Consider the following 12,786-nt stretch of genomic DNA (forward strand, 5'->3'; position numbering starts at 1 on the left):
ATGTTTTAAAAAGAGAAGTATAACTGAGCTTAACTTCATTTCTTACTCAAAAGATACCTCGATAAAAATACTCTATTCTCATTATTACCAGTAATCCCCCTTGATGGACTGCTTGGAGAAAGAAAGCTTAGGCCTCAGACTCCACAGCACTTGGTTTGGCAGTCAGCTGAAGGGGACCAGTTGAGGAAAAAACACTCAGTGAGTTCTAGTCAGACTCCATTCAAATTGTAAATTGAACAAGTTATCACTAAACAATCATGCCTTTCAACAGCTAATCTGATAATCTGCTAGTCAAAAATAATTCAAGAATATTATGTGTTAAAGTATTCTGTATAAGAGCTCAAGATATTAAAATACACTAAATTATTATGTAGAGTTTTAAAAAATCAGTCAACATTACTACAACCACCAAACTCTATTTTCTATTTCATCTAATAAATGGTGGCAGTGCCATTTAAATATGGGTATTTTTGTATCTGTGACTGCTTTGTCTCACCACCATGCCTAGATTAGTTTCTTTAACCTCTCTCCTGTTCTTTCATTCTGCTTTCTATACCTTTTTATAATTTTGAACATTGTTTTCCAGACTGTGATATAATTTCTAAATCTTAAAGTGATATTCCTTGTTTGTTTTATGATATAATTTCTAAATCTTAAAGTGATATTCCTTGTTTTATGTACCAAACCCCTTCCAAGGTAGTTTGGTTTCCTAGGATGGTTTATATTTTCAGTGGGGATTATTTTCTAAGGAGTCTCATCAACTATTTTTTTTTTTTTGAGACGGAGTCTCACTGTGTCACCAAGCTGGAGTGCAGTGGTATACTCTCGGCTCACTGCAACCTCCATGTCCCAGGTTCAAGCAATTCTCCTGACCCAGCTTCCACAGTAGCTGGGACTACAGGGGTGTGCCATCATGCCCAGCTAATTTTTGTATTTTTAGTGGAGATGGGGTTTTATCATGTTGACCAGGATGGTCTCAATCTCCTGGCCTCGTGACCTGCCTGCCTCAACCTCCCAAAGTGCTGGGATGAGCCACTGCTCCCGGCCTACTGATCATCAACTCTTAAAAGAGATTTATTTAGTATTTGCTTATGCTAGTTGCTGGACTGGTTTTGATGATAATTTCTTAGTTTGACATTATGCACCAAACACAAAGTATAAATTCAGAACCCATACTCACATATGGTGCAGATGTAGGGCATTGATTTTTTTTTAAAGCTAACTTCTTTATAACCTTATCTAAGGCCTAACACAGATTGCTAAGGTTCCTCGTTTTTTCTTACGCAGGACCAGCATTTTTCAACAATTTTTTTAGTGACAGAAAAGTTCCATAACTTTGAAGGTTTGAAGGACTCGGACTATGTAACAGAGGCTCAATCCCAGCTCCAAAGTATCATTCAGACCTTACAATATCTTTGGCCCTATAAAAGTTTCTGTAATGTCAACTCAAAGCCTTAAGGCCATTTTTTTAAAAGCTCTATTTCACAAACATAAAATACACTTTTCTTAAGTACTCAGTTTGATGAATTTAAACAAACGTTTACGTCCACAAAATCCTGAATCAAGATAGAGAACATTTCTATCACAATCCCCAAGTTATTTTATCTCCGTTCCTATCAGTACTACCCTTGCCCCTGATCCCACCAGAAGTAATCAAGTTCTGATTTATCACAATTTGTTACTTTTTTTTTGAGACGGAGTTTCGCTCTTGTTGCCCAGGCTGGAGTGCAACGGTGCGATCTCGGCTCACCACAATCTCCACCTCCTGGGTTCAAGTGATTCTCCTGCCTCAGCCTCCCAAGTAGCTGGGGATTACAGGCATGTGCCACCAAGCCTGGCTAATTTTTTGTATTTTTAGTAGAGTCAGGGTATCTCCATGTTGGTCAGGCTGGTCTTGAACTCCTGACCTCAGGTGATCCTCCCACCTCGGCCTCCCAAAGTGCTGGGATTACAGGCATGAGCCACTGGGCCCAGCCATTTTGTCTGTTCTTAAACCAAAGAAATAACACAGCATATATTCTTTCATATGTAGCTTTTTGCTCAGGATTTTTTGTGACTCATTCATTCTATCAGTGGTTTGTTTCTTTTCATGGCTGAGTAATGTTACATGGTAGGAGTATATCACAATTTGGTCATCCATTCTTCCACTGATGAACACTTGGAAGCTATTATGAATAAAAGCACTTTAGAATATTCTTTTTTGTATGTTTGTAACAGTTTTATTGAAATACAACTCACCTACTAAACAATTCATTGATTTAAAGTATACAATTAAATGCTTTTAGTATAATGCATGAAGCTACATAAACATTACCACAATCAATTTTAGAACATTTTGATCATACAAAAAGCCACCCATACTCTCTATCGCTCTCCCTGTCTCTTAGCTCCATACCTGACCCTCTAGCCCTAGGCAAACACTAATCTAAGTTCTGTTTCTACAGATTTGCTTATTCTGGACAATTCACATAAATGGAATCATACAATATTCCATTTTGTAATATAGAGTATTATATGACTCCATATTACAAATATGGAAACTGTACTTCTTTGATATATCATAATGAGAACCAGGCATGGCGGCATGCACCTGTAATCCCAGACACTCGGGAGGCTGAGCAGGGAGGATCACTTAAGGCCAGGAGTTCAAGACCACCCTGGGTAATTCGGCAAGACCCCAAGTCTAAAAACAAACTTAAAAAAAGAAAAGGCCAGGCATGGTGGCATGTGCTGTAGTTCCAGAGTCTTGAGACGCTGAAGCAGGAAGGTACCTGAGCCCAGGAGTTTGAGGCTACAGTGAACTGTGATAGCACCACTGCATGCCAACACATGCAACACAGCGAAACCCGGCTCTTAAGAAAAAATCTGGCCAACACAGTGAAACCTCATCTCTACTAAAAATACAAAAAGAGCCAGGCATGGTGGCGAGTGACTGTAGTCCCAGCTACTAGGGAGGTTAAGGCAAGAGAATTGCTTGAACCTGGGAGGTGAAGGTTGCAGTGAGCCAAGATGGCACCACTGCACTCCTGCCTGGGCGACAGAGTGAGACTCCGTCTCAAAAAATATATATGTGCGTGTGTGTGTGTGTGTGTGTATGTATCATATACATGTAGCATGTGTGTAGCATATGTATTAGTATATACATACATATATGCAGCACATATGTATATATACATATACACTTGTATATATATACACACACACACATATATATATATATATATCTTAATGCTTTCAAGGTTCATTCATATTGTGGCATGTACCAGTATTTCATTTCTTTTATGGACAAATAACATTCCATGTATACATATACCACATTTTGTTCATCCATTCATCAGTTGATGGAACATTTGGGTTGTCTCTACTTGTTGGCTATTAGAAAGATGTTGTGAAGAATATCTGTCTACACATTTTGTTTAGTTTGTTCTTCTAAGTATATACCTAGGAGCAGAATTGGTGGGTCAAATATAATTCTATATTTAACTTTCTGAGGAACTGCCAAAACGTTTTACAAAGTGGCTACATCATTTTACATTTCCATCAGTAGTATACAAGACTTCTAATTTTTCCATATCCTCACTAAAATTTGATATTACCTATCTTTTATTATAGCCATCCGAGTAGTTGTGATGGCTATCTCATTATTGATTTCATTTGCACTTTCCTGATGACAAACGATACTGAGCATCTTTTAGTGTGTTTACTGGCCATTTGCATGTGTCTTTTCAGATCCATTGCCCACATTAGATTGGTTTCTTTTTTGTTATTGGGTAATAAGAGCTCTCTATATATTCTAGATGCCAGTTCTTCATCAAATATATGATTTACAAGTATTTTCTACTATTCTGCAGACTGTAATTTCACTTTCTTGATAATGTTCTTTGAAGCACAAAAGTTTACAATTTGATGAAGTACAATTTATCCATTTTTGTCCTTTGTCTTTTTGTTGTTACATGGAAGAATCCATTGCCTAATACATATTGGGAAGTTCAAGTCCTCCAAATTTGTTCTTGCATTTCCAGATCCCTTTCCATATCAATTTTACGATCAGGTTGTTAATTTCTACAAAAAGGCAGCGGAGGTTTCGACAGGGACTGCATCAAACTGCATCAAATCAGTAGATTTGTTGGGCCATGGTGCCATCTTAACCATATTAAGTCTTCAAATGCATGAACACAGGATATCCCTCCATTTATTCAGGTATTCTTCAGGTTTGTTCAAAGGTGTTTTGTGGTCTTCAGTGTACAAGTCTTGCAACTCTTTTTGTTAAATTTAATCATAACTATTTTATTATTATTGGTGTTCCTGTAAATGAGCACCGATTTAATTTTGTTTTCAGGTTGTTCATTGCTACACTATAGAAATACAACTTATTTTTGCATATTGATCTCGTGCCTTACAACCTTGCTGACCTCACTTATTGGCTTTATGATTTTATAGATTCCTTAGATATTCTATACACAGTATCACATCACCTGTAACCTAAATAATTTCTTCCTTTCAAATTATTTCATTTTCTGGCCTAACTGCCCTGGTCAGAACCTCCAGGACAATGTTAACCAGAAGAGGTGAAAACGGGTATCTTGTCTTATTCTCGATCTTAGCGGAAAAGGAAAACATTCAGTCTTTCACCGTTAAGTATGATGTAAGTTTTGGGTGTCTTACAGATTCCCTTATCAGGTTGAGAAACTTCCCTTATATTTCCAATTTGTTCAGTGTCTTTGTAGGAATGTGTTGGCTTGTGTCAAATGCTTTTTTCTGTGTCTCTGAGGGTGATGATGTGATTTTTATCTTTTATTCTATTAATGTGGTTTTTATTACATTGATTCATTTTCATAAGTTGAACAACCTTGCATTCCTGGGTAAACTCCAATAAGTCATGGTGTATAATACTTTTTATCTGTTGCTAGATTCCATTTGTTAGAATTTTGTTAAGGATTTTTGCGTGTATATATATATACGGGATATCTGTTTGTGGTATTCTTTTCTTGTGATGTCTGCTATCCAGGTAATACTGCCTCACAAAATGGTATGAAAAATATTCCCTCATATTCTGTTTTTTGGAAGAGCTTACAAAGGATTAGTGTTAATTCTTCTTTAAATATTTGGAAGAATTCATCAGTGAATTCCCTTGTCCTTGGCTTTTCTTTGTAGGATGTTATTACAAATTCTCTTTCTTTGTTACAGGCCTATTCAAATTTTCTGTTTCTTCTGGAGTAAGTATTGGTTGTTTGTATTCAAGAATTTGTCCATTTCAACTAGGTTCTAACTTGTTGCCATATAACCATTCATACTGTTAGAATCCTTTTTCACTTCCATAAATTCAATAAAATTGCCCCCCCGACTTTCATTACTGAAATTAGTAAATTGAGGTCTTCTCTATTTCTTGGTCAAGTCTAGCTCAAGGTCTGTCAATTTCATTTATCTTTTTAGAAAACCAACACGGTTTTGTTTTCTGTACTGTTTTCTCTACTTCGTTTATTTCAGATCTACTCTTTGTTACATCCCTCCTTCCATGTGCTTCATTTTTTTTTTCCAGATTCTTAAGGTAGAGTATTAGCTTATTGATTTGAGATCTTTCTTCTTTTTTAAATGTAGGTATTTAAAGATATAAACTTCCCTCCTAGAACTGCTTTAGCTGAATCCCGTCAGTTTTGGTGTATTGTTTTTGCCTCCGCTCATCTCAAAGTATTTTCTAATCTTGTGATTTCTTCTTCAACCCATTGGTTATCTGGAAGTATGCTGTTTAATTTTCACATATTAAGACATTTTTGTTTCTCAATTACTCATTACTGCTTTCCTTTCTATTAAATAGATGTTTTAAGTCAGGCATCATGTCTCACACCTGTAATCCCAGCACTTCGGGAGGCCAAGGTGGGCAGATCACTTGAGGTCAGGTGTTCAAGTCCAGCCTGGCCAACATGGTGAAACCCCATCACTACTAAAAATACGAAAATTAGCTGGGTGTGGTGGTGTGTGCCTGTAGTCCCAGCTACTTGGGAGGCTAAGGCAAAAGAATTGCTTGAACCTGGGAGGTGGAGGTTGCGGTGAGCCAAGATTGCACCACTGCACTCCAGCCTGGGCAACAGAGCGAGACTCGATCTCTAAATAAACAAATAAATAAATAAATAAGATGTTTCCTAGTACACTATTTTAATTTTCTTGTTATTTCTGTTACTATAGCACTTTTTAGTTCTTTTCTTAATGGTTGCCAAGGGAATTATAATTAATATCTGAACTTACAGAATCTAGTCAGGATTTAAAACAAGTTAATTTCAATAGTATATAAAAAAAACTTTCCTCCCACATAGCTCCATTCCCTCCCTACTCCTTTATACTGTTATTGTCCTAAAAATTATGTCTTCAAAATTGTATGTCCATCAGGAAAGAATTATAATTATTGCTTTATGCAAGTTATCTTTCAAAATTAGATTAGAAGAAAAGAGCATAAAAAATGTATTTATATACTGTCTTCCTGTAGTTGGCAATAATGACAGTCTTTATTTCTTCATATGCATTAGTTACTGTCTAGTGTACTTTCATTTCAACCATAAGAACTCCCGTTAGTACTTCTGGTGGGGCGGGTTTGCTAGTAATAAATTGCTCAGGATTGATTTAACTGGGAATATCTTAATTTCATCATCATTTTGAAGGATAGTTTTGCTGGATACAGAATTCCTGATTGGCAGTCTTTTTCTCTTTCAGAGCTTCAAATGCCATCCTGCTACCATCTAGCCCCAGTGGTTTCTGTTTTTAAAAAAATTTACGTATCGGCCGGGTGCGGTGGCTCAAGCCTGTAATCCCAGCACTTTGGGAGGCCGAGACGGGTGGATCACGAGGTCAGGAGATCGAGACCATCCTGGCTAACACGGTGAAACCCCGTCTCTACTAAAAAAATACAAAAAAATAGCCGGGCGAGGTGGTGGGCGCCTGTAGTCCCAGCTACTCGGGAGGCTGAGGCAGGAGAATGGCGTGAACCCGGGAGGTGGAGCTTGCAGTGAGCTGAGATCCGGCCACTGCACTCCAGCCTGGGCGACAGAGCGAGACTCCGTCTCAAAAAAAAAAAAAAAAATTTACATATCAAGTTTGTAATAGGAAACCCAATGGCTTCTGATAATAAATCAGCTGTTAATCTTATTGAAGATAGTTTGTATAAGATGAGTTGCTTTTCTTTTGCTGCTTTCAAATATTCTCTCTTTGTCGTTGGACACGGACACTTTTACTATGATGTATCTGAATTTGGATCTCTTTGAATCAATTCTCCTTATAATTCACTGGGCTTTTTGGAGTTACAGGCAATATTCTTTCATCACATTTGAACAGTTTATGGCCATTATCTCTTCAAATATTGTTTCTACTCCTTTCTCTTCTTACCTTCTAGATTCTCAGAAATTGGTATGCCTGATGATATCTAACAGGTCTCTGAGGCTCTGATCATTTTTCCTCATTCTTTTTTCTTTCTGTTGTTTTAGCTGGATAATCTCAATTATCTGTCTTCAAATTCACTGATTCTTCTATCTGTTCAAATCTGCTGTTGAACTCCTCTAGCCAATATTTCATTTCAGTGATTATATTTTTTTCCAAATCATATTGGAGGGAAAATAAGAGTTATGAAATGTAAAAAAATACATTTATACTGTCTTTCATATTTAACTATTTACTGACATAAATATTTACACATATGTAACTTTTATCTTTTTAGTAATATTCCCTATTTTCCTTTAACTCCTCAGACATTGTTGTGAGCTTTAGCTCTTTGAACATATTTGAAATAGCTTAAAGTCTTCATTAAATTCAATGTCTGGCTTTCCATGAGGATGGTTTCTATTGATTCTTTCCTTCCTGTGTATAGTTCAAACTTTCTATGTTTCATAATTTTGTGTTATTTAAATAATATAATGTGGTAAGTCTGGAAATTAGATTTTCCCTCATCCCTAGGGTTTGCTGTTGTTGCTGTCTCTTGTAGTTGTTTTTTGTTTTTGTTTTTTTTTTGATATGAAGTCTGGCTCTGTCACCTAGGCTGGAGTACAGTGGTGCAATCTTGGCTCACTGCAACCTCCGCCTCCCGGGTTCAAGCAATTCTCCTGCCTCAGCCTCCCGAGTAGCTGGGATTACAGATACTTGCCACCGCACCCAGCTAATTTTTGTATTTTTAGTACAGAAGGGGTTTCACTATGGTGGCCAGGCTGGTCTCGAACTCCTGACCTTGTGATCCACCTGCCTCGGCCTCCCAAAGTGCTGGGATTACAGGTGTGAGCCACTGCTACAACAACCTTGTAGTTGTTTTTAAAAACAATTTTCCTGAACTAATTCTGTAAGGTTTGTCTTTGTCACATGTGACCATTCAAGTCTCTGCTCAGTTAGCTTAGTGGTCAGGCAATGACTGAAGAGAGACATACCACCTGCCTAAAAACGAGTAAGTCTCCCAGGCTTTTTCAATGGTCAATGTCTGTGAGTTGAGGCACACCTTCGACACTTGGCTAGGGAGCTTATAAACTGCCTTGGCCTTCACTTCCTGCTTGCTCAGAGCCTTAAAGTTATTCAGCAAGCAATCAGGACATTGTTGGTCTTTCTTGAGAATGCACATAGTCCTGAGCATGTACACAACCCCATATATACGCACAGCCATCTAGATGCCCAGGAATATGTTGGAACTTTTCAAGGTCATATGGAGATCTCATTCTCCAGCTCATCCTTTTAAGCATTTTGATTAAGATATTGGTTGTCTCAACTGTTGCCTACTGCCACAGGCAGCTGTGATGTTCAACAACCTATTCTGTTTGCTGTGCACAATGCCCCTGGGGGTTAAAGGCTGTTCGCAGTGGGCAAACTCCAAGTGAGGTTAAACAAAGACAGTGTGGTAAGTAGGGTATTCAGGAAATCACCCCGTAGGTGGAATAATGAAAATTCTCTGGGAATGGGGCATTGAAGGAGCTCAAATTGCTTCTATTCCCTCCAAGTGGTTGCCACACTGCTGATTTCCACCATGATCCAGGCTGTCGGTTTTCTAGGCTACCATGGATCTGAAGAGGAAGGGATGTGAACATTACATGTTAAAATGCCACAAAGTACACTGGCTTTACGATATTCAGCCTTTTTTCTTACATAAACACTTCTCAGGTTACTGTGAGCCTTTGATTAATTTCCAGGGTTCTGACAAAGTTGTTTTGACAATTTTTGCCCATTTTCTCATTGCTATTATGAGAAAATTTTTAGAGGTCCTTACCCCACCATTTCACTGATGTCTATCCAAAATCCTTATTCTTAATTGCCCTACTATACTGACCAATACAGAAGTGATTTATAAAAAATAGTCTTTTTTTTTTTTTTTAACAAAAGTTTATTTAAATCTATTAAGTACTAGGAAGAATTGTGTACAAAGTACAGCATAGAGATTTTAGACTTATGGTGATACCCAAATCAATTTTAGTATCTGGTCAATTTTGAAAATAGATGGTCACTAGAACACTTCTCCCACTTACAGAAACAAACAGGAGTACATCAGAGTCACATAGTCTATTCAGTGGGATGAAGAAGAAAAACAGGTTCTGTGGAAACCCTTAAAGCTCTCTTATCTGCAGACACTATATAAAGGGTTTCAGCTTCTCTCCTTGTAGATGAAGAAACTGAAAAATACTTTGGACCCTCTTGTTCATGTCTCATCCTGATGGCACAGCTGAATTACCCATCTTTGCCTAGCCTTTTTAGACTAAATTCCTATTTGGCTATACTTTTATTTATTAATAACTCCAAAAGAATCAAATAAAGCATCATTGTACTCAGTTCTACATACTGTATAATTCCCAGTCAGGTTATGATTTCTGCTATATCTTCTTCATGATCCTTAAATAGTATTCTCTACTCTGGGCTCTTCCTTATTTATGAGGAGGAAATCACAGGCAAGGTTGATGATACAACTGGATCATCTGTTCTCTACTGTCTCACTGCTGACCAGACAAATCATTGCCATTTCTCATTCTACCTCTCAGCAGGGCCAACATGCAGCTTCACTGAGACTGCCTATTGATGTGACTCCACTAAGAACATTTTATGGTTTCCAACAGCCTGATCACCATAATACACATTCTGCAATTATAGTAACATTTTCTCAAAAATAGTTGAATTACTTTTGATTTAAAGGCCTTAAATGGTATTGTGTCTTTTAATATGAAAGTCTATAAAAAAAAAGAACACAATAATAAGAGTAAAAAGTAGATTTTAATTTGATATCATAATTTGTGCTCAGTTGGCTTGGTGAAAAGAATGTCAGGGAATTCCTTGAAGAAATCCAGGGTATTGTTGGTGAACACACCTGTTTACCATCAGGGTGTTTCTTGACAATTAACTAAGAGTCCACTGAAGTTTTTAATTAAGATATCATCAAAGGAAATAAAAATACACTGTAATTCTGCAGGTTAACATCTTCTTTCTTCTTTAGAAAGTATTATCTTTGCCCTCTTATTCTCATCCAACATCTAGAATTGGTCACCTCACCTTTTCTGCCTTTCATATTTTCTACTTCATCTTAATCTGTAATTCCCATTTCATCTTAATATGACTGCATAATATTTATGGTCATTATAAAAATTCTGGATCTACCGTTTAAACCATTTGTACAATCTGTTAGTTTTTACAGTGATACAGTGTTCCAAGTTTATAATATGTTTTTATCCTAAACCTACCAAAAGAGAGTAGGTAGGAAGCGGTGTGGAGAAAATAAAATGTTAGGGTGAATGCTGGCATTGACACTGATATATTGTAATATAAACAATTACTTTCAGAAATGAATCTGCTCAGGCCTCAAAATGCAAACAAACCAGAGTTTTCGTTTTCCTTTATAAAAAGTAGAACTTTTAAAGTTTTTTCCAAGAGGAAATTTTGGGTAGCTGGGATGTTGTGTTTCTTAACCTAGGTGGTAGTTCCAGGGTTGTGTTTACTTTGTGATACTTCACTGAACTACACATTTTTGCTTTGTGTACTTTTCTATACGCATGTTATGTTGAATATAAATTTTCAGAAAGAGATTATTATATGGAAGCTCTGTACTAGCCAGAAGGGAAAACAAGATTAGAAAATAAGGAATCTAGACTTTATCAAGGTAGAGAAAATACAGGTTTATCATTAATAACACTGCATGTCATTGCCCATATTGATAATAACAGATATGTAACAACTAGCTTTCACAAATAATAGATTTTAAATGCCAAAGGAATATACAGATAATGTGAATAAGGTAAATAGGCTTTGATAGTGAATACAAGAAAAGTTTCTTCTCTTAATTATGTCTTAGCAGGATACTAATCAATTTTGAGTGGTTTTCTTGATTAAAAGTTTGTCATAATAAACAAGAAAGCATCTTAAAGAAAAAAAAATTTCCTTAAAACTTTTTATAAAGATAATCTCTTAGAAATCACTTTGTAAAAGGCAAACCAGGTTTGAAATAGTCCTTTTATTTCTCAAACTATAATTCTCCCTATATATCTACAAAGACCAGTTCAAATACTTTACAATCTGAAAAAACAGAAACTAGGTTCAATTATTTTATATATATTTTTAGAAATACACTCTCTCAAATATATTTATTTGTCTCAAACATTTAAAAGCTAAACTTAAAAGTTTTACTACTAGTGCACATCCCAAAAAGCCACATAAGTCGCTTTGGGAGTCCTGAATGCACAGGTGAGCCCTATAACATTTCTACCGAAAGGCATAAATCTCAACTGCATATGTATCACAAAATCTTCACTATGCAGCAATGGCCCTACCTTAGAGCTACAGCAAACAACAGTTTGGTTTCCAGTAGGCCAAAAGTGCTTATGAAGTTGTCCTCCCACAGAACGTGAGATGAGAGATTTTATGATTGAAGCGGGAGGCATACAGAAAAAGTATCCTGCTTTATCTATTTCTAAATTTCAAAGTTTTTAAAAATCCATGAACTAAGAGTAAAGGAAAAGAAAATGAACACTTCATGAACATATGCTCTGACTTTATCCTCATAATTTTAAAGGCAGTATAACTCTCTTCTACAGAAAAGAAAAACTGTTCCTAGTCACAAATCAGTTAAGAGATGACACTAGATTGACTACAGAACCAGGATTTTTGTCCTTGAGAATCTCGTAGCAAGAATTCTGCTCCTTTTTGTGGAGAAGTAGAAAGGTAAAAAAAAGATGAAGTATGGTAGAATACTAATAACTGCCACTTACCAGCTTTTCTGTGAATGTGTCTTTTCCCAGCTTCCCTGAAAGCAACCATGGCTCTGAAAAAAGCTCGGAGAATTGCCCATCGGAAAACAGCTACAGGATCAATTCCAATCATCCCAGAGATAAATGCATTCTTGCTGCTTCTCAGAAGAGCTACAATGTCTGGGCGCATATGATCTGTATTTTTTTCCCGGAAATCCTACATGAAAAAAGTACCAGTGTTACTTATGGGAAAAAAAAATTTATTAAAAACAAGATGATGAGTGATAACATACTTTGGATGCTTGCCCCTCCAAACCTCATGTTGAAATGTGATTCCCCCATGGTGGAGGTGGAGCCTGGTGGGAGGTGTTTGGGTCATGGAGGTAGATCCCTCATGAATGGACTGGGGCTCTCCTCAAAGTAATGAGTGAGTTTTTACTCTAAATTCACCAAAATCTGGTTATTTAAAAGTGTGGCACTCCTACTTCTCCATCTCTTTTTCCCTCTCTCTTGTTCTCTCTCTCTCTTGCCGTATGACATACATGCTTCCACTTCGCCTTCCACCACAAGTAAAACCTCTCTGAGGCTTCACCAGAAGCCGGGT

The 12,786-nt window shown here is 36.8% G+C and overlaps 1 protein-coding gene and 1 long non-coding RNA gene across 32 annotated transcripts in view; both read right to left on the reverse strand.

Annotated features, from left to right (window-relative positions):
• MYO9A (myosin IXA) overlaps positions 1-12,786 on the reverse strand; it is a 306,752-nt gene that overhangs the window by 140,767 nt on the left and 153,199 nt on the right. For all 31 annotated transcript variants that reach the window (XM_077939666.1, XM_077939675.1, XM_077939671.1 and 28 more), the window contains one exon: positions 12,204-12,399. In XM_077939666.1, coding sequence (XP_077795792.1) covers positions 12,204-12,399 — 196 coding nt within the window. The remainder of the gene's footprint in view (positions 1-12,203; positions 12,400-12,786) is intronic.
• On the reverse strand, positions 3,941-6,125 carry LOC144329957 (uncharacterized). Its single transcript, XR_013395710.1, has 2 exons — positions 5,997-6,125; positions 3,941-5,859 (listed from the first exon to the last, which is right to left on the reverse strand). It is a non-coding gene; the product is annotated as an uncharacterized LOC144329957 (long non-coding RNA).

Source organism: Macaca mulatta, chromosome 7 (assembly GCF_049350105.2).
Source record: "Macaca mulatta isolate MMU2019108-1 chromosome 7, T2T-MMU8v2.0, whole genome shotgun sequence".
Taxonomy (NCBI): Eukaryota; Metazoa; Chordata; class Mammalia; order Primates; family Cercopithecidae; genus Macaca; species Macaca mulatta.